The following is a 23,434-nucleotide window of genomic DNA, read 5'->3' as shown; positions in this document are numbered from 1 at the left end:
AGAAATACATTTTTGTTGTTTATAAGTTAACTATCTGTGGTGTTTTGTTATAGTGGCTGGAGTGGACTAAAACAGGAAGGCGTATGTGTGGATTTCATGTGGACTAGATTATGAACTTCTTTAAAGAACATAAAAGTTTTAGCATGTATAAATTTTTCTGGAGAGGGTAATTTAGTTTCATCTGATTCTTAAAGAAGTCCTTGACACAGGTGTTAAGACTAACTGCTTTAGGCTGGCTGGCAAGGCTCAGTGGTTGAGCATCGACCTATGAACTAGGAGGTCATGGTTCAATTTCTGATCAGGCCATATGTCTGGGTTGCTAGCTTGATCCCCAATGTGGGGTGTTCACGAGGCAGCTGATCAATGATTCTCTCATCATTGATGCTTCTATGTCACTCTCCCTCTCCATTCTTCTTGGAAATAAAAAATATATTAAAAAAAAAAAGACTTACTACTTTACTTCTATTATCTCTTGCCCCATCCACCAATGTGGGCAATCTTTGTTTTGCTAATCTCCACACAAGACCAGCATCTAAAGTTAGCAAGATTAAGTGACTTGCCCAAGGTCACACAGTGAGTAAGCAGTAGAGCCAGGGTTCAAATTGATGTCTGCCTGGCCCCAAAGTCCGTATTCTTTGTAATTGGAAGGCCCTAAGGTAGGGAGAAGGGGAGGGATATTGATTTCATCTTTATGTACTTATTTGGACCATGGAAAAGAGGAGGTGGAGGGTGAGTGAGTCACCCCTAATGGGGCTCATCAGGGACAGCCAGCCTCGAGGTGTTTACCTAGGATCAGAAGCTGGGTGTTCTCAGTCAGCTCTCCATGCACATTGGCTGCCCTGCAGGAGTAGAGGCCCTGATCTGAGGAGGACACGTCTGTGAGTAGCAAGGATCCCTCGTGCAGATGGTGAGAGGAGCCCAGTTTGCTTTTATTCCTGAACCAAGTGACTTCAGCTTCAGGCACACCTAGGAAGCAAAAACAAACAAACAAACAAACAAATAAATAAGTAAACTCATCAGCCAAACATGTTCAGGTGATTCTGGAGGCAGTTATAGCCTCTTGGCGGGCACTCCACAGGAAGCATCTTCCTGAGCGTTTTCTACCAGCCTTTGGCCAAACTAAATAATGCCCTGGGCCTCTCCGTTGTCTGGAGGTCTTTTGATTTTTGAACTTACACTGATGAGGCAGGAAGAGAGAAGCCAGTCAAAGAAGAAGTATGCAGCTGGTAAAGGGCAATTCCAAGGTGGGAGGAAAATACAAAGATTCTTTTGAAGAAACATTATAAAAATATAACAACCAAACCTAGGTCTGTCAGTGAATATAAACGATAGACAGCTATGTGAAGCAAACAAAACGTTGAGTAAGAGAAGTCAGACACAGAAGAGTATATAATGCACGATTTCCTTTCTCTAAGTAAGAAACAAAGACTGGTAACATCAACCTAGTAGTCAGGGTAATGGTTGCTGGTAAGGCTCTGTTTTTTGACCTGGGAGCTGGTTTTGGTGAGTTAGGCACCTTTATGACATGTGCTCTTTTCTGTAGAGATATTACACTTCAGTAAAAGCCACAAAAGTTAATACATTCAAGAACCAGACAAAGGAGAACTGCTGGATCCTTATCTGAGTTGAGGACACATGTAGAGAACATGGCTGAAACCTGTGTATTTTCTTAGAACAAGAGAACATGGAACTAAGGTATCAGCAGCACAGAAAAAAGAAAGACAGAAAGGAAGTACTCTGTTCTCTCCTCAGTCCAAGTTCACTGTCTGTGAGAAAGAGATGGGGAGTGTGCACATATGAATTGGGATTGCATACCTCCTTTAAGAAGTCTTCTAGGGAAATTGGGACTCAAAAGAACTGTTGGCCCAGAAAGGAACTCACTACAGACTGATTCATTTGCCTCTCAGCATAACCATTATGGCTTGTTGCAGTTTAGGTTCTTACAAGGGTATTTTTTGGATCACATGATCTCACACATCTAGAGGAAATAATGAACAACATAAACAGACCCAGAGAAAGAGAACCAGCGATCAGACTCTCAAACCTCAGAGGGGAAGTAAGGGAGGAGGAGGGTAAGGGGAAGAGATCCACCAAAGGACTTATGTGGATACATAAGGGAGAGTTGGCCATGCATACATTTGGGGGCTTATGTGCTACCAGAGGCTAGCCTACTCTAACAAATTGCCCAATCAATGACTCAACTAGTTATTTCTGCATCACTAGTCCTGACAATTTTATCTGTTAAATCCTTTAAAAGCTTCCCTTGCTCGTAGGGTAAAAATACCAAATTGTACTATAATCTATGAGAGTCTGCAAGATCTAGCTCTTGTCAACTGTCCCTTAACCTCTCAGCCACATGTCATGACACTTTTTTCTCGGTTATCTGTTCTACAATCACACCAGTCATGTTTCACTCCTTCAGATGTAGCATGCTCTTTCTACCTCAGGCCCTTTGCACATTCTATTCACAATGAACGAAACACTATTTTCTTCCCCAAACCTTTATCACCTACTCAGTTTTCTGCACTCTTCTCAAACAGAGAATAAGTATAGGGGTGGTACAATAAATTGGATCACTTTTCAAGAAAAAGCCTCTGCATGCTCATTGCCTAATTCTTTTTATGTTTAAGGGTTGGGAAGAATTTGTGAGGCTGAGTTTTACAAGTTGAAAGCATATGTGTGCAAAAAGCTAGTTAATGAAAAACTACTAAAAACTCAAACATGTAAGGACATGAGTCACTCACTCTATGTAAACTAGGTAATATTCTTAAAATAGACTATTATATGGCCATTAAAATTATGTCATAAGAGAGTCATAACAGTCACTTGTAGCAGCAAAGTAAAAGTAGTTTCTTCTGCCATTTAGCATTACAGCTGAAAGCATTTTGACTGGAGATTGAGGTTAAGGATGATTTCTTTGTTCAGTAAATTCACAGAACAACTGTGTAATCAAAAGGGGGGTAGAGGGCTGGGTGAAAAAGGTGAGGGGATTAAAAAGTACAAATTGGTAGTTACAGAATAGTCACAGAGATGTAAAGTACAGCACAGGGAATATAGTCAATAATACTTTAATAACTATGGATGGTGCCAGGTGGGTACTTAAAATATAAGGAGGGGGAAACTTTGTCAAGTATATGATTGTCTAACCGCTATGCTATCCACCTGAAACTAATACAAAATAATATTGGATGTCAACTGTAGTTGGAAAAAAAATTGGAAATAAAAAAATAGCATGCTCTTTCCCACCCTAAAAGGCATAATGACAGCGACACAGATTTATTTTAGTTAACCATGATTACTATAAATGGTTCTATGAGTAAAAATAAAGAATTTAATGTGCATGGCCAGGCCAAAACTGGATATGACAACCTCAGATCTCATAAGAGTCAGTCTCTGGATGAAGCTGGGGAGGAAGGGCTCCAGGCGGCAAGGGAGAGTTGGCCAACGCTGGTTTTAGTGTCCTGGGCTCCCTGTGGTAAATACTTCCCCACCTGAATCCTGGGTCTCAGTCTCTTTCCAGGGACTAATTCCAGTGCTCCCCATTCTTTTCTTTAAATTTTTTTAAAAATATATTTTATTGATTTTATACAGAGAGGAAGGGAGATAGAGAGTTAGAAACATCGATGAGAGAGTGTCATCGATCAGCTGCCTCTTGCACACCCCCCACTGGGGATATGCCCGCAACCAAGGCACATGTCCTTGACCGGAATCGAACCCGGGACCCTTCAGTCCCCAAGCCGACGCTCTATCGATCAGCTGCCTCTTGCACACCCCCCACTGGGGATATGCCCGCAACCAAGGCACATGCCCTTGACCGGAATCGAACCCGGGACCCTTCAGTCCCCAAGCCGATGCTCTATCCATTGAGCCAAACCGGTCCCGGCTAAATTTTTTTTTAATAGAGAGAGAAAGAAAGAAAGAGAGAGAGAGAGAGAGAGAGAGAGAGAGAGAGAGAGAGAGAGAGAGAGAGAGAGAGAGAAACATCAATGATGAGAGAGAATCATTGGTCGGCTGCCTCCTGCACACCCCGCACTGGGGATTGAGCCTGCAACCCGGGCATATACCCTGACCAGGAATCAAACCATGACCTCCTGGTTCATAGGTCAATGCTCAACCACTAAGCCATGCCAGCTGGGCTGCTCCCATTCTTTTTCTTGTACTGATCTGAACTCTCAAGAGAATACCCAACACTGTCCATTATATCTATAGTCATTGTTCTGTCTCCAAGGACTGTGTTCAGGTGGGAAGTGATGGCTCTATAGCAGGTGGGAAGTGATGGCTCTATAGCTCACCTGCACCGTCACCAGGGGACACCTCTTTCATGGGAAGCCCTGCCAGGGGTTTTATCTTGCTCCGCATGTGGGAGTCCTGAGCCTGAAGGGATTCGGTTCTAGGTTTCACTGATGAGGTTGGATGTGCAGACCAAAGGAAAGCTTTACAAAGAAGTTGTTTTAACACAAATCATTCTATGAGTAAAAAAAAAAATTTTTTTTTAACTGGTTTCTACTCTGCAGACAGGATATGACCAGGGAGCCTGGGTCAGGGTATGCCGGTAGAGGATATCTGATGAGGACAGCAATCAGGGGACTGTTGCTGGGCCCTGGCACAAGAGCCTTTCATTCCTTCTTTGCATTGTGGCATGAAAATCTTTAGGATAGTCGGCACAAACTAGGCCACAAGGAGAGGCAATTAGTAGCTGGGCTTTGTTTGTTGGTGTTTTTTTGTTTGTTTGTTTGTTTGTTTTCTTTTAATTGAAGTAAATACCTTTATACAGAGCATACCACCATGCCCCATTGTCCACTATACCTCGGCTTCACTGTGACTTTCTGGTCCCTATTGGCCTCTGAGTTTGCAAAGCCAACCCAAGGGCAATGCCTGTCTCACAACTCCTACGTGCTGGCTACTTTCGTTAATGACTCCTACTCTCTTCTGATGGAGTAAGTTCCAGGTCTGCTATGAGCTCTTTAGCTTTCTACCACCTCTGCTTTGAGGTCAGGCCCCCATTACCTCTCCTGTAAACTACTATGATGGCTTCTTAACTGGGCTCACTGTTTCAGTATTTCCATTCTTTAATCCATTGTGTGCACTGCTGGCAGCTCACTCCTCTGGAAGCATGCTCTCTAACATCACTGTCTGCCTTGGTCTAAACTCCTTGGCCAAGCATTCGAAGTCTCCCATGGTGCAGTTGCAGCCCACCCTGCTACAGTGTAAGCCCCTCCACACCCTTTCTGCACTCTGGGCTCCAGTCAGACCCCAGCACACACTGTTCTTTTACAGTCCCGAGGCTTTCTTACTCCCGTGAATTTTTTCTCTCTCTTTCCACTTGGAATGCTCTTTGCACACTCACATTCTATCAATAGGCAAGGCTGAGAGAAAAACCACCTCTTCTATCTCATCTGTCCCAGTCAGAATTCTTCTTTCCTCCTCTAAACTTCTATGGCACTTTCCAGTTTCAGAGTGACGGAGGTTCATGCTTTTCCTACTACCCCTGAATCCCTGAGAACAGAGTGTATGTTTATCTCTGTATCCCCACCTTAGCAAAGGGCTCCATTAAGAGTTGAGCAAATGAATTAACACCTAAGTGAATTTCTCACCTGCAACTTGGCAGTTAATGGTCACATTCACTCCCCGCACTGTTTTGATGGTGCCTCCTATATCCACTGTGATGGCAGGCTCCTTAGTGTTGATCACGGTCATTCGCGATGTTTTCACTAATGGCTTTCCTGAAGATGGGGAGAAATGTGAAATTTTATATGCAATGACTATAGACTTGAGGCATTCCCCTGAATCATGGGATAATGAAGACTGATCTACTGGTACACCCAGGCTTTTTCTGTGAATCATATTTTCCTTTGAAAAAATTGTGACTGCACAATATAAAAACCATCTACTTACCCACCCACCACCTATCACAGAACTGTTAGAAAAGAACAAGGATTGAAGCATATGAGGATAGAGGGTGGTGTCCAACAAGTTCAGATGGTTTGTACATTTTTATCATTAAATTCCCAAATAATCCTATACATTCAATTTTTAAGAGCTTGGTTATTTTAATTAAACTGTTTACTTTGAGATAATTGTGGATTCACATGAAGTTGTAAGAAACAGCACAGTGAAATCCTGTGTAGCTTCTACCCAATTTCGCCTAATGGTGATATCTTATAAAACTATACTATTATGACCAGGACATCGACACTGATGAAGTTAAGCTAAAGAACATTGCCATCCCTACAAGGGTTCCCCATGCTATCCCCAACCCCACCTTCATCTTTGTCAACCAGTAATCTGTTCTCCATTTTATACTTTTATTATGTAAGGAATATTATATAAATGCAACCATACAGTATGTAATCTTTTTTTTTTTTTTTTTTTACCCATTCAGAAAAATACTCCATAGATTCTGCCAGGTGTTACATGGCACCATGTTGTGCATGTCAATAGTTTGTTCCCTTTTATTGCTGAGTAGTAGTCCATGGGTGTACCACCAATGTTTTAGCCATTCACTTGTTGAAGGACATCTGGATTGTTTCCAGATTTTGGTGATTCAGCTGTAGTGATGTCCCATTTGCATTTCTCTAATGACTAATAATGTTGAATATATTTTAATGTGCCTATTTGCCATCTGTATATCTTTGGTAATATGTATCTTCATGTCCTTTGATCATTTTCTAATTGAATTTTTTTTATGTTTAGTTTTGAGAGTTCATATTCTATTTTATTAATTTTAAATCCTCATCCTAGGACATGCTTAGAGAGAGAAAGGGAGAAAGGATGGGGAGAGGGTAGGAAGAGAGAGAGAGAGAGAGAGAGAGAGAGAGAGAGAGAGAGAGAGAGAGAGAGGGAGAGAGAGAGAGAAACACATTGATGTGAGAGAAAAACAATGATCTATCATCTTTGTGCTCTAACAGGGATTGAATCCATAACCCAGGTATGTGCTAGACCGGGAATTACTGGTAACCTTTTGGTGCACAGGACAAAGCTTAACTAACTGAGCCACTCAGGATGGACAGAGTTCTTCATATTCTAGATACTCATATTTTGTTAGCTATCAGGGTTTTCTTTTCATTTTCTTAAGAGGATCTTTCACAGGGCAAAAGTTTTTAAACTCTGATAAAGTCCAATTTATCAAGTTTTCCTTTCATGGAACATGCTTTTGAGGTTATGTTTAAGAACTATTTACCTAAACCTAGATGTTGAAGATTTTTTCCTACAAGTTTCAGAGTTTTACATTTTACATTTAACTCTGTGATGCATTTTGAGTTAATTTTTGTATAATGTATGATATTTAGATCAATGTTCATTTGTTCTTTTGCCTATGGATGTCCAATTGTTTCATCACCATTTATTGATTTTTATTTTTAAGCTACATGTATGCCTGTGGTTAATTCTAGCATTAAACATTTTAAAATTGAATTTATTGGGGTGATATTGGTTAGTAAAATTATATAGGTTTCAGGTGTACAATTCTATAATACAGCATGTGTATATTGTATTGTATGTTCACCATCCCAAGTCAAGTCTCCTTCCCTTACCATTTATTGAACAAGCTATATTTCCGTCACTAAATTGCTTTGCACCTTTGTCAAAATTATAATAGTTGGACATATTTTTGAGGATGTATTTCTGGGTTCCCTCTTCTGTTCCATTGATCTATGTGTGTCTCTATCAATGATCTTAATTATTATAGCTATATAATTAATCTTGAAATTGGGTAGGCTGATTCTTTCTACTTTATAATTTTTTGATATTCTATTGCCTTGACCTTTGCACATAAATTTTAAATTATTTTTTGTCTACAATTATAAAATCATACTGGATTTTGATAGGAATTACTTTAAACCTGTATATTAATTTGGGAAGAACTGATATCTTTACTGTGTTGAGTCTTCCAACCCATGAACACTGTCTATTTATTTTATATCTAATTCCTTTCATCAGAGTTTTGTAGTTTTCAGCATACAAGTGATATATATATTTTCTTTGCTTTAAACCTAGTTAATTTGTATTTTTTGAGGGGCTGTGATGTATTTTTAATTTCAGTAGTCGTGTGTTCATTGCTAGTATCTAGAAACCCATTAATTTTTGTATATCCAGTGACATTATTAAACTCACATGCTAGTTTTAGGACTTTTTTTGGGTAGATTGCTGGAATTTTCTAAATAGGCAATCATTTCATCTGCAAATATTGGGTCGGCAGCTAAGTAATTGCGGGTTTCACACACATATGGCTTCAGTTGAATTTTTAGGTTTGCAGACGTAGTACAAATGTAAAACACATTTTGTTATTTGGTAGTTGGCTATTCAGCTGTTAATCAGTGAAAAAAGTTTTTTGATCTGTTTTGTAGTTTTCGTTTGGCGTTCGTTGAAAAATGGAAAATCAAAAGGAACATTTTCGTCATATTTTGCTTTTTTATTTCCACAAGGGAAAAACGCATTGCAAGCTCATAAAAAGTTATGTGCTGTTTATGGTGACGAAGCCTTAAAAGAACGGCAGTGTCAAAATTGGTTTGCCAAATTTCGTTCTGGTGATTTTTCACTCAAAGATGAAAAACGCTCTGGTCGTCCAGTTGAAGTTGATGACGCCCTAATCAAAGCAATAATCAATTCGGACTGTCACAGTACAACACGTGAGATTGCAGAGAAGCTTCATGTATCACATACATGCATTGAAAATCACTTAAAACAACTTGGCTATGTTCAAAAACTCGATACATGGGTTCCTCACGAACTGAAAGAATCACAGTTAACGCAACGCATTAGCAGCTGCGATTTGCTAAAGAAACATAATGAAAATGATCCATTTTTAAAACGACTGATAACTGGCGATGAAAAATGGGTTGTTTACAACAATATCAAGCGGAAAAGATCGTGGAGCAGGCCAGGTGAACCAACTCAAACAACATCAAAAGCTGATATTCATCAAAAGAAGGTTTTGTTATCAGTTTGGTGGGATTACAAAGGAATTGTCTACTTTGAACTCTTACCACCCAACCGAACGATCAATTCTGATGTCTACATTGAACAACTAACGAAATTAAACAATGCAGTTGAAGAAAAGCGGCCCGAATTGACAAATCGAAAAGGTGTTGTATTCCATCATGACAATGCAAGGCCACACACATCTTTGGTCACTCGGCAAAAATTAATGGAGCTTGGTTGGGATGTTTTGCCACATCCACCATATAGTCCTGACCTTGCACCATCTGATTACTTTTTGTTTCGATCTTTACAAAACTCCTTGAATGGTAAAAATTTCAATAATGATGATGATGATGTCAAATCGTACCTGATTCAGTTTTTTGCTAATAAAAACCAGAAGTTTTTTGAACGTGGGATTATGATGCTGCCTGAAAGATGGTAAAAGGTCATTGATCAAAATGGGCAATACATTACAGAATAAAGTTATTTAGTTCCATGAAAAAATTGTCTTTGATTTTCTTTAAAAAATCCGCAAGTACTTAGTTGCCGACCCAATAGTTTTATCTCTTCCTATCTGATTTGTATTCCCTTTCTTGCATTATTTCCCTGGATAGGACTTCCAGTACTATGTGGAATAAGAGTGGTATGATGAATGATTTTCAGTTGAAACCTGAACATTTTCATAGTATGTTAAGCAACACTGGATCTTCTTTAAACCTCTGTGTTATATGGTCTTCTCTAAAACCACTCATGTGAGGGAGCAGGGAGGTGTCATCTTGTTACTATCCAGTGAAGGTAAGTGTACCAACATCAGAATTATTGGGGTGCCAGAAGAAGAGAGAGAGCAAAATATTGAAAACCTATTAGAAGGAATAATGACAGAAAACTTTCCCTACATGGTGAAAGAAATAGACTTACAAGTCTAGGAAGTGCAGAGAACCCCAAACAAGAGGAATCCAAAGAGGACCACACCAAGACACATCATAATTAAAATGCCAAAGGCAAAAGACAAAGAGAGAATCTTAAAAGCAGCAAGAGAAAAACAGTTACCTACAAGGGAGCACCCATATGACTGTCAGATGATTTCTCAACAGACACTATGACGGCCAGAAGGGAGTGGCAAGAAATATTCAAAGAGATGAATAGCAAAAAAATACAACCAATATTATTCTACCCCAGCAAAGCCATCATTTAGAATTGAAGGTCAGATAAAGAGATTCACAAATAAGAAAAAGCTAAAGTTACCACCATACCAGTATTATATGAAATGCTGAAAGGTATTCTTTAAGAGGAAGAGGAAGAGGAAGAAAAAGATAAATATAAAAATTATGAATAACAAAGTGACAACAGATACATACTAACAAGTGAATCTAAAAATCAAGTGAATAGCAACAAGCAGACTGTAAAATTACAGCGGGGAGGGTAGGGAGATCTGGGGGAGATAAGAGATCAACCGAAGGACTTGTATACATGCAAATAAGTACAACCAATGGACACAAAACTCTGGGGAGGGAGGGTATGTATGGGAGGGGGGGTAATGTTAAAATATGTACACAGATAATAATTTAATAAAAAAATAAAGTGAATAAAAAATCTGATGAACAGAATAAACTGGTAAATATAATAGAATCAGGGGCATAGAAAGGGAGTGGACTGACAATTTTCAGGGGAAAAGGGGTGTGGGAGGTGCGGGAAAAGATTGGACAAAAATCTTACACCTATGGACAAGGACAGTGGGGGATGATAAGGGTATGGGGTAGGGTGGGAACTAGGTGGAGGGGAGCTAAGGGGGGGAAAAGAGGAACAACTGTAATAATCTGAACAATAAATGTTTATTAAAAAATAAAAAGAAGTGTTGGGGAGTACAAGAGACTTGGTTGGAAGTTTGTAAGGAGGACATTCTGATAAAAGGGACGTATGTGGAAGGCTACCTGCCCCATTTATTGAATTCTGACTTAGGGGAGACTTAAGGGAGTATTGAAGGAGGTGCTCCTAATTATTCCTTGACCTTTCCAAACAAGTCTGTGTACGTGCAGACACCCGGGTGTTTACTGGAATCCTTATGCTTAATCCCTGAATGCCCTATCCTAAAGTACAATGTAAACATATATCTTCCCAAGATTATCCATCCTACTGATTGCATATAAAGATAAAAATTCCAATAAAGGCTTAACATGACAGGCAATAAAGGCTACCCTGGCCACTAGAGCCAGGGGCCCCTTAGCCCTCTCTTTCACAGTTAAACTGTGGCTGAGTAATCTGTTCACCCATCGTTCAGGGGCTGCTTGTCAGCCAATCAAAGAATATGCGATATATATATATATATATATATATATATATATATATATATATATATGAATTCTACTCAGCCATAAGAAAGGATGAAATCGTGCTATTTACAACAACGTGGATAGACCTTGAGAACATTATGCTAAGTGAAATAAGTCAGTCAGAAAAAGCCAAGAACCATATGATTTCACTCATATGTGGGATATAAAACTGAAACTCATAGACACAGACAACAGTATGGCAGCTATCAGAGGGAAGGGGATGGAGGGCTGGGTTGCTTCACTGTGTAATAAAAACAACTGTGCCAATGGGGAAAAGCAGGGAGTTTTAGACTCACAATTACCAAGTTATTTTTCCTATAGGAATTTTAATAATAAAGGTGGTTTTTATGGCTGCAAGCGTATAGCTATAAAATTCAAATGTCACTGAATTAAATCCAGCCCTTAATTAATTATATTGAGCTTTTGCTGAAAAGTAATGGCCTTTTTTCCTGTCACTAGAGGTGCTGGTGTTAGCACAGGCTACTTATTCCTCCTTATTCCTACACGATCCATTGTTAAGACAAAGCGCAAAGTTATCCAAGTACTTATAATTAATAGCAACTTATAATGAAAACAATGTTTGGTAATCAATTGGCCCTCGCACATTTATTAGAAAAAACTTGTATATGTTATTGAGTCCCACTCTAGACCTATTAAACCTGCATCTCAGGTGGTGGGATGGAAGCTGTAGTCTCTCTTTTTAACAAATTCCTTGGTGATTCTGATATGCAGCCCATGTTTGATAATCAATGAATTATATTGTTTTAGTTTTCCTTGAACTGGTTTTCTCTCATTCCTGGCGGGAGTTGAGGAGATTTATTTTGAGAGACCACTAGTTCTCTATTAGACAATTTCAAGTTGAAACTCTTATTTTAATGGTCAACTAAAAACAAAAACAAAAGAAGCCCATAGCAGATCACGTGGATGTTCACCTAATGAGTACTGCCATGTAAGGACCTGCCTGTGTTTGATTATAATTATATTAACTAGTATCACTTTAATTATGGAAGTTAACTAAGAACAAAAAATAGATACCCAGAGGAGTGAAATGATAAACTGTATCTTTGTGCTAAGAGAATGCTTAAACATGCCCCACCAAAAAGGCTCTCAGATCAGACAAAACAAAAAAATGAGGGCATGCCTCCCCCATTAGGACAAAGTACACGTACAAAGTACAAATCATTATGAGTCAGCAGATTCAATTAATTTCTGGAAATTGACAGGGTTTGTAGATCACTCTTTTATTAATCTGTCAATCTGTGTTATAGTTGAGTGAGAGCTATACACAGAAGATTATGTCTAATTTTATAACTGTATAAATTTAAGAAACACAAGGAAATGGATAAAAGGCAAGCTGTTCAATTCGTCAGGCTCCATAGGTGAAATCATGCCCTTTGAGAGTCAGACACAGAAATGGAAGCATGAAGAGAATCATTTTCGTTCAGTTCCTTCAGACTCATCATACCGTACCCATTAGCTTTCGGATTATGCTTCTTGTTAGAAGTCACATGGAACAGGGGACATAGAGCCTCACCAGTAAGCAAGGAAAACTTGAGATGCAGCTAAAAATGGGCATCAATATCCAATGATGCAAAGAAGTGCCATCTCCTGATGCCTTGCTGGCAGAAGCACTGAGTCAGCCCAGCACTGTCCTGACCCCGAGGGCTGAGTAATGGTAAGACAGGCAGGGACAGATGAAGCCCCAGAAGCAAAGCTCAGAAATATGTTCCTGTTCTAGTCTGGGATCTGGTTCCCACCTCTTTCCCTTATGTGTGGCTCTGGGTAAGACTGAAGCCCGGGGGGGGGGGGGGGGGCAGGGAACACTGAACATGTGTGCTTGAAGAATGCCTTTGGCCCAGGATACAGGTGACTGAGAGAGGAGCCAGGCAGGTTTGTTTCTTTGAGTGCAGCTAAGAATAGAGAGCATTATAAGCAACTTTTTCTTTCTTTAAAAAAAATATTTTATTGATTTTTTACAGAGAGGAAGGGAGAGAGAGAGAGCTAGAAACGTTGATGAGAGAGAAACATCGACCAGAAGCCTCTTGCACACCCCCCACCAGGGATGTGCCCACAACCAAGGCACATGCCTTCGACCGGAATTGAACCTGGGACCTTTAAGTCCGAAGACCGACGCTTACCACTGAGCCAAACCGGCCTCGGCTAAGGAACTTTTTCTTAAGGCACGAAGTCCAGGCCTCTGCTAATAAAGACTTTGTTTTCAACAGCATGGGGCCTTCCATGTTGGATGCCATGCCTGAAACTGATTTTCTATCCGCCAAACCCTTTGCTTCTTCCTGGGCACACAGCTAGGCCATTTCCCAGCCCCTTTGCTTAGGTGTGGGAACAGTCCTGCATCCTAGCAGATGGAATGTGGGCAGAAATGAAGTGTGCCACTTCTGGACCCGAGCCACAAACACCCTCCATGCAATCATTGGTTTCAGACTTCATGTGAGCAAGAAATAATCTATCATGTTTTAGCCAGGATGTATTTATGATTTTGCTTATTACAGTAGTTATCAAATGCTAATTGATCCAGGTTCAATGGATATTTGTTAACTTATTGATGGAATGACTCAGACGGGTCAGTTCTCTGAACGTGTCACAAACATCGGTTAAGAAGGTTCTTTACTATCTTTAACCATAAAAAATGAATTGCACTTCAGGAATTCCAGATTCTCACTGTTCAGTTCGAGGCGATCTGTGCTAGGATGTGTGCGTGTGTTGCAGATGCCTGGACACGGGGCAATGGCAGGAACAAGGATTGCAGCAGGCAGGGCTGGCAATGACTGAGAGCTCCAGAAAGAGCGCATCAATGGCAAACAGGTTGCGACTGTGACACCGACACTAAGTGATTGCAGGGTCTTCTGGGAGTACTGTTTGGGCACAGATTCTGGGTTAGAGCAGCATAGATAGCGGCACACATGATAAACTAGTGATGCAGGCAGTGAGCCTGGCCATGAGAAGTGGCAGCCTACATGTCAGGTGTCTGGACTCATTGCTCAATAGCTGAATGACCTCGGAAATGTTATTTATCTAGTGGTTGGCAAACTCATTAGTCAACAGAGCCAAATATCAACTGTACAACAATTGGAATTTCTTTTGACAGCCAAATTTTTTTAAACTTAAACTTTTTCTAATGCCACTTCTTCAAAATAGACTCGCCCAGGCCATGGTATTTTGTGAAAGAGCCACATTCAAGGGGCCAAAGAGCCACAGTTTGCCGACCACAGGCACAGTGGATGCAAAGCTCTTAGAAGGGTGTCTTAGCTCAGCATGAGGTTTGTTTGAATAAATGGTGGCTATCATAATGCTAACACTATGAGAGAGAAAATGCTATGAGGAACAAACAGTGTAGGGAACTTCTAATAAACTAAGAAAACTCACAGAAAATAAAAACTTTAAAGAAAGGAAAAAGATAGGAAAGGAGAGAGAACAAATCTATGAGTAGGAACTTAATGGCTTCTATATTGAAGAACTGTGAGGGCTTCAGAATAATTGGGGGAAAAAAAACCCCAATTTAAATACAATGCATTTTCCCCAAACTGGAACCAGCAACTGGTCAGCCACAGAGAGCTTAAAAGTCACATGGGATCCCTGGCTGGATAGCTCACTTGATTAAAGCATCATCCTAATGCACCAAGGTTGTTGAATTTGATTCCTGGACAGGGCACATACAAGAATCAACCAATGAATGCATAAGTGGAACAACAAATTTATAGATATCTCTTTCTCAAATCAATTAAAAAATTCTCACTGAGGCCAGGACTCAGTTTTAAGGACTCAAAACTCAATGCTTGCCAGGTTGACTTACTGGTGACTCTCATGAAACTGCTCAAGAAAACAGTTGTGTTACCATGGCAGACCCAAATCTCAATTCAAAAGAAAGGTGAATCAGCTAGCAATGCTCACTAATGAAAATATTTGAGTATAAGCAATGAGGCATTATAAATTTCACATACCTTCAATGCCCCAAACTAAGAAATTATATACATCCAGATTTAATAATATATATTATATATATTATATAATTGCATAAAATTGTATAAATTCAGATTTAATCAATGGAAAATGCTCTGTAATCAGTGAGAATATCATAGCAATGCCTAAAGAAATGCTGGCCTCTGCTTACAACATAATTAATAAACACAGTCCCTCCCAAGGGCCACTGGAGTTAAAGCTGTGAAAACTCCCTGAAATGAGAATTCTCAAAGAATTTAAAACCTCCTGAGCTAAGTCAAGTTTAGGGGACCACGATCATCGTGAACCTATGAAACACTGATAAATAACAACAAAACATCTAATACAACGAAATCACTAATGATGGATACTGCTAATAATTACCATTTCTTACTGGCCAGATACTTTTCAGGATCTGGCTACCTGGCAATTTCAACAAGAGTGGCTTTGTTACAGATAATAGTCATATTAAAATGCATGATTTTTTTTTTTAAAGTCTGGTTCTCCTTCCAAATGCCTTTCACATTTTGTAGCTCAGAAAAATTTTAACTCCATCCTGTCCTGCCATTGCTCTTGCCAAGTCTCCTTCACTTCCACCTCCTGGCTCCTAGGTCAGCATTTGCCCTTTCAATCAGCTCTATTTACTCTGCCCTCTTTCTCCCACTAGTCTGCTGAGAACTTTCCTCTCAGCTGTTATTTTTTTCAAGATATTGCCAATGCTATACTTGGCCATCTAGTCTTTTATTTTCCCAAATATAAAGAAAGTGCATTTGCAAATGTTAAAATTTGAGGTAAGGGGAGATTACAGCTGATAGTGGTGGGTGTGGATTGCTGTACCTTATTTGCATGTTAGAGATTGTAGAATTGTTAGGTCTGAAAGAGACTCCAGTGTGCATAGATTTAAAACCCCTCTTTTTTATGGTAAGGACACAGGTTTACAGTTCTAAATCTGCTTTTAAATTTTCCAATAAGGTGAATACTTTCTCTAGAATCTTACTTATTTTATAACAATCTTTCTTTTTTCTTTCTTTCTTTTTTTTTTTTTTTAGTAATAGTAAAAATAGATATTCTTCCCTCATTCAAATCATTTACATGGTTTTAGTTAGTGTAATCGAATAAAATAGATTTTTATTATACTTGGAGTAATACTCTGACCATATCTAGGAAGTGAGATGGAATAAATGAGCAAGAACACAGAAAATGGAAGATTTAACCAGAGGGCATTGGTAGCTTCCAGTTTATGTTCAGGACACAAACAAGTTAGCCTGAAAAGAATTCTTAAAAATTTAAAATTAATTGGGTTTCCTTAAAAATGGAGTGATAAAAAAAAAGTGTGTGTGTGTGTGTGTGTGTGTGTGTGTGTTTTGGTTTAGCTTATTTGGAAAAATTGGAAGGTCTATCAACATTAGATTTGCATTTTTGTTTGGCAATAGTCAGATGAAAGTAAGCTGTGCCTTTAAGATGGAGAGTGTGACAGGCAGAATAATGGCTCTCCAAGGATGTCTACACCCTAATCCCTGGAACCTGTGACTATGTTAGATTACGTGGCAAAAGAGAACTAAGGGTACAGATGGAATTAAGGTAGCTAATGAGCTGACTTTAAAATAAAAAGGCTATCTTACACTAGGGGCCTGATGCATGAAATTCGTGCATGGGGGAGGGTCCCTCAGCCCAACCTGAACCCTGTCCAATCTGGGAGTTTCTGTCTGTCTTTGCAATCATATGAGCGAATTGTCTGATACCCCAACCCAGTTTGGTTTGGTTCTATCAGAATAATAGAGGTCTTTTTTTTTCCTTTGCTTCATTGGTGAAGATTTCCTAGAAGTTGCAGGATATCTTCCTTTTAATTTTTCCTCCACACTCTGACTTTACTTATGATTCTCACCTTTGCTTTCCCTCCATCCTCCACCCACAACAGTAACGTGCTCCAGGCTTACTTTGCTCTAGCATCTAGAAGGTCCTGCAACGTGTCTGCCATCAGAACTATGATTTCCAGAATTCCTGGTGCTCCCTGTGCTCTAGGTTTCCACTTCTGGTCCAGGGGCTGCAGAATCCAAAAGAAACTTTGAACTCGAGCCACCCCCAGGCCGAGCTGACAGGACCGGACACTCCAGTGGTGTCCCCGGGCGCTGGCATCAGGTGGGGTCCCAGGGATACCTGCCATGTTGCCCCAGCTACATGGGGGGCCATCCTTAGGACCCCGGCCACTGGACACCAGTGCATGGTGGCCACAGGATCAGAGCGGGGACAGCGTCCCTGGGACACCACACCCCACCCCACCCCTGGTTGCTTGGCACCTGCACACATGCCTGCTGCACGCATGCCTGCTGCCCACAGGCCCACCATCTTTGATTGATTAATTTGCATACTCACCCCTGATTGGCTGAAGTGTCATGGAGAGATGATCAATTTACATATTTGTCTGTTATTAGTATAGATCAGTGGTTGGCAAACTCATTAGTCAACAGAGCCAAATATCAACAGTAAAATGATTGAAATTTCTTTTGAGAGCCAAATTTTTTAAACTTAAATTTCTTCTAATGCCACTTTTTCAAAATAGACTCACTCAGGCTGTGGTATTTTGTGGGCCAAAGAGCCGCATGTGGCTTGCAAGTCACAGTTTGCCAACCACGGGTATAGATGATCTATATGGACCTAGAATAATCACATAAGATCTTTTTAAAAATTAATTTTTATTTTATTTTAAACTTTTAAAATCAGGAGTGAGTATGCAAGAGGCAGAAGAGTTTGTCAGAGTGATAACATGAGAGGCAACCACCACTCTTAGCAGTGAAGATGGGGAAGAGGATCAAAGCTCAGGAATGCAGCCCTCTCTAGAAGCTCAGTTTATAGCCAGCAAGAAAACAGGGGCCATAGTCATAGGTCACAAGGAACTAAATTCTGCCAACAGCCCAAATGAGCAGGAAAAGCATTCTCCCAGAACTTTCAGAAAGGAATCAGCCCATTGACATCTTGGTTTTATCCTGGCAAGACTTACTGGACTTCTGACCTACTGAACTGTAAGATAACACATTTGTGTTGTTTTAACAATCTACATTTTTGGTAATTGGTTACGGCAACAATAAAAAACTAATACTATATGCCTTGTCTCTACGTCACCAAAGTTATAACAGAGAATATATATACATGACAAACAAACACATGAAAAGATGCTGGACCCTGTCAGTCATTAGGGGAATAGAAATTAAAATCACAATGAACTATCACTTCATTTCTATGAGGATGGACAGAATAAAAAAAAAATAGACAACAAGTGTTGGGAGAATATAGAGACACTGGAACCCTCAGACATTGCTGGTAGAAATGTAAAAAGTGTATAGCCACTCTGGAAATAACTGGCAGTTTCTTAAAAAGTTAAACATGAATGTGTCACACGACTCAGCTATTCAACTTTTAGTTTTATACAAGGGGTAGGAAAAAGGTTTACAGCTATGAGCATGTGAAACTGAGTTTATTCACATATTATTATTTAGTAACTAGAGACCCTGTGCATGAAATTCGTGCACGGGGTCAGGGGGGTTGGTGTCCATCAGCCCAGCCTGCACCCTCTCCAATTTGGGATCCCTTGAGGAATATCCAACTGACTGTTTAGGCCTGATTCCAGTAGGGTTGGACCTAAATGGGCAGTCAGACATCCCTCTCACAGTCCAGGACTGCTGGCTCCCAACTGCTTGTCTGCCTGCCTTCCTGATTGCCCCTAACCACTTCTGCCTGCCAGCCTGATCACCCCCTAATCACTCCCCTGCCAGCCTGATTGCCCCTAACTTCCCTCCCCTGCAGGCCTGGTCACCCCTACCTACTCTCCCCTGGAGGTCTGGGTCCCCCTGCAACTGCCCTTCCCTGCTGGCCTAAGTCACCCCCAACTTCCTTCCTCTGCCAGCATGGCCATCCCTAACTGCCATCCTTTGCCAGCCAGGTCACCCCTAACTGCCTTCCTCTGCTGGCCTGGTCACCCTCCTCAACTGCCCTCCACCCCTGCAGGCCTGGGTCCCCCCATCAACTGCCCTCCCCTGCAGGCCTGGTCACCCCCAACTGCCCTTTCCTGCAGGCTTGGTCACCTCTAATTGCCCTCCCCTGCAGGCCTGGTCCCCCCCAATTGCCCTGCCCTGCTGGCCTCAATGCCAACAACTACCCTCCCCTGCTGGCCATCTTGCGGTGACCATCTTGTGTCCACATGGGGGCAGCCATCTTTGACCACAGAGCAGCCTTCTTGTGTGTTGGAGTGTTGATCAATTTGCATATTACTCTTTTATTAGACAGGATTAATATATTATTTTCTATATGAACTATAAACCTACTTTTGCCTATCCCTGTATACCCAAGAAATGAAAACATATGTCCACACAAATATTTGCATGTGAATGTTCATTGCAGCATTATTCCTAACAGCCCAAAAGTGGAAACAACCTATGTGCCCATCAACTGATGAGTGATGAATATAATGTGGTATAGTCACACAATGGACCATTATTCCACCATAGAAAGGAATGTAGCACACATGCTCTAACACAGATGAACCTTGAAAACATTATGTTAAGTGAAAGAAACTTGTAACAAAGGACCATGTAATGCATGATGAATGGACAGATCTATGGAGATGTAGTGTTATTTGTGGTTGCCTGGGGCTGGTGGAAGTGGGGTGGGGTGGGGAGTGATGGCTAAGGAGAGTGGAGTTTACTTTTGGGATAATAAAAATGCTCTAAAATTAAGTATGGCACTAGATGCACAACTCTGAATGTACTAAAGCTATTTACTTGTATACTTTAAATGGCTGAATTGTCATAGTATGTGAACTATACTTTAATAATGTTTTAAAAAACACACAGCATCTTAGATTGTAGTGATGGCTAGACAACTTAAAAATTTTGCTGGAAAAACCCCCACTGAATTGCATACTTAAATTCACATCGGTGAATTTTATGGTATCTAAATTATACCTGGATACAGCAGAAAAGTATAATAGTTTTTAACCTGACTTAACCATTTTTTAATGATTCAGGATCAACATTGTGACTACTAATTATTTTGCACAGAAACTGAGAAGGAATTGGAATTTCCTTGCCCTTGTAATTTTTAGTCAGTGTCTTTTTGGGATATACACTCAGTGGCCAGATTATTATGATCTGTGAACGCATAATAATCTGGCCACTAAGAGTGTGTGTGTGTGTGTGTGTGTGTGTGTGTGTGTGTGTATATATATATATATATATATATATATATATATATATATATATATATATGAAGCCTGGTGCATGAATTCGTGCATGGGTGGGATCCGGCCAGCCTGGCCAGGGGGAGGGGACATGGGTGGTTGGTGGGTCTGCCTGCTGGTCAAACTCCATGGTCAAGGGGACAGTTTGTATATTAGCCTTTTATTATATAGGATATACACTGAGTGGCCAGATTATTATGTGTTTAGAGATCATAATAATCTGGCCACTCAGTGTATATCTACACTAATAAAATAGAAACACGTAAACTGACTGTCACTTCATGATGCCCATCAGCCAATCAGGGGTGAGTATGCAAATTAAGCTGACAAAGGTGGCAGCAACCCCACACCTCAGCTTCTGGCCAGCACAAATGCAGGCATGGAGCGTCTGGGCAGGGCAGGATGCCTGCCATGAGGGGGAGGGAGGAGGGAGCTACAGGAGTGATGTTCTGGCAGAGCGAAGACTGAAGGCTCTTGCCGGAGAGAAAATGGAAGGGGGCAGCCAGAGCGAAGGCCTGGGTCCCAGGTGCCAGAGAAAAACTGGTGCCAGCAACCGGGGGAAGGAAGGTCTATTGCACAAATCTTTGTGCAACAGGCCTCTAGTGTGTGTGTGTGTTGTATGTGTGTGTGTGTATATCAGGGCCCTTAGTACCTAAGGGGGTGGGTGGGGCTTAGCTCCCAGCTGCACTGCTTCCCTCTTCTCCATCATTTTACTAAGATATGCTTTGCTAGTGTCATGCATCAGGTTACTCAGGTTATTTCTTTTAATTATTCAAGTGAAGTTGATGAATCCTCAAGAGACTAAGGCAGCAAGTGGTGCTGTCATAACTGCCAGGGACCCCATACCTAGGACAGCTGTGGGATGCTGCACCTCTTCTAGAAACAATTCACCGAGGATATATTATTCCCACCAGCTGTCTAACCACCCACTCTTCCCTCATTCCGTTGGGTAGCTGTGGGAATTGCTCTTTCAGAATTTGAGATGAGCTAGCTTGTACCATTTGTACTTCCTGTTTGTCTCCTGCAGTCTACTGGAAAATAGAGTTAGTTGGATCCTCTTGCTATGATTTTATCCATTTAATCCAAGTCCTATAATAGCTAGTCTTTAGTGGGCATGCTTCACATGTGTATGTATTGAGGAAAACTTAAAGGCCTTTGTTACTCGGTATTCTATCAGATAATGAGGTTAACTGATGGCAGCTTGAATCAGTCAATGGCCATTAGTTAGCCTGTTATTCAGAGTACCATTAGGAACATAGCCAAACTTGTCTGCCTCTCTCTCTGAGCTAGAGTGCCAGAGTAAACCTTCCTTTGCCACTGGTGACAAGGTCCTCCCTGAGTCTACAACTCCCTACGAAGCAAAATTCCCCTCTGGTTAACAGAATTGCTGGATAAAAAATCCAGAAATGCCAATTCGAAATGACTTCCATTATGAATAGCTTACAAACTGGCTTGTCTTTTATTGCAGCTACTAAATCATGGCGGAGAAGGGCAAGAGAAAGAATTTCAGAAACAACTGCCTTAAATTTTTATTTTCCCAGAGAGGTTTCTGTGATCTCTTTATTAGACACAATATGTGTCAGCTATTCAACTCATAAAAAAAGGAGCGAAACATGCCAGGAAAAGGAGAAATATTTTCTGTTTCTCCCTTCCTGTGAAAACTTTGAATGAGCTCATCTGGGTTCTCTCCTTTCAATGAAAGCTATGCTCATCCCTCAGCCCTCCATCTCCTCCTCATTCTCCATTGATGATGTCAGGCAGGCCTTATGGTATCTTTTTTGTGATCTTATAAAATCAATGACAACCAAAAACATTTCCCTTCTGGGCATGACTTCATCAATGTCCCACACCTGCACAGGCTCATCTGCATTGGTAAGTAGAGCTAAACTCCACTGATCCAGACTGAAGCAATTTACCAGGATACTCCTGCTTTCCTTCAAAACGCTGCCCACACCATTCAGACTGGGAAGATTTCTGAGCAACCTAGTCGAGTGTTGGATCTGACTAGTCAAGATGGCTCTCCACTGTGCTTATCTTTGTACACACCAGAAACTCTCCTTTACTTAGTACTGTTTTTGCCCTGGACACAAAGTAATCGATACCTCAAAATGTTAGGTAGGTGACATTTTGATGATATTCTTATACCCCTTCCTCCACTCTACTGTATGTTAGTCTCATCTATATTCTGAGCAGTGAAACGGGCATTCCATTAAGTCAGTTTAGGACAGAAAGGAATTTTGGGCCACTGGATCTGCATGGCTGTGAGTGTCCTGAACCAGGGAGATAGATAGGGAAACATCTCCACGTCGAGAACACTCGCCAAGTACTTTCAAAGCGCTGAGACTTAGAAGATAAAATCATTACATAATGGATGAGTTTGCGGAGAAGTAAAAGGCACAAAAGACAATATCTTACAGGTCCAAGGAGAGTAGAGAAAGGAAGGTTTGACTGCATTGGCAAGTCTGAAATGAAATGGCGTTTAAATGTTTAAATAAAAATTGTGGAGAGAGTAGCACTGGCCCTACAATGCATTGGAGAGGCAGAAGTGTCAATTCACTCAAGTCAGAGGATGGGGCAGAGGAGAAGTCTAGCTGTGGACCAGGGAGAGCTCACCAGGCCTCCCTTTCTGTGGTCCATGTGAAATATGCCTTGCCACTAGCCACCTCCCTTGCTCTGAATCCAGGTACTCCAACCACTTTTCAGATGGCTATTCAATCTTCCAGTTGATACCGAGACATGGAGAGGTTGAGAGACACACACTACATAGGCACTCTACAAAGGGCTCTTGAAAAGAATATTCCCTACTGCAAAAATAACTTGGCTTTTGTTTGCTCATTATTCTCACAATAATAATAATAGCTGATAAATATTGAGTGCTTGCTATAGGCTCGGCACAATTACAAGCATTTTACATGTGAATGCATTAAGTCTCCATCAGAACTCTCCAGGTCAAGCACTATTATTATCACCATTTTACAAATAAAGAAACCGAGTG

The 23,434-nt window shown here is 40.7% G+C and overlaps 1 protein-coding gene across 3 annotated transcripts in view; it reads right to left on the bottom strand.

The window, feature by feature from the left end:
• ADAMTSL1 (ADAMTS like 1) overlaps positions 1–23,434 on the bottom strand; it is an 849,328-nt gene that overhangs the window by 71,206 nt on the left and 754,688 nt on the right. For all 3 annotated transcript variants that reach the window (XM_036434138.2, XM_036434136.2, XM_036434139.2), the window contains 2 exons: positions 5,595–5,723; positions 787–966 (listed from right to left, as the gene is read on the bottom strand). In XM_036434138.2, the coding sequence (XP_036290031.1) occupies positions 787–966; positions 5,595–5,723 (309 nt within the window). The remainder of the gene's footprint in view (positions 1–786; positions 967–5,594; positions 5,724–23,434) is intronic.

Source organism: Pipistrellus kuhlii, unplaced genomic scaffold (genome assembly GCF_014108245.1).
Source record: "Pipistrellus kuhlii isolate mPipKuh1 unplaced genomic scaffold, mPipKuh1.p scaffold_m20_p_12, whole genome shotgun sequence".
Classification (NCBI taxonomy): Eukaryota; Metazoa; Chordata; class Mammalia; order Chiroptera; family Vespertilionidae; genus Pipistrellus; species Pipistrellus kuhlii.
This window is presented reverse-complemented; position numbering and strand designations above follow the sequence as displayed.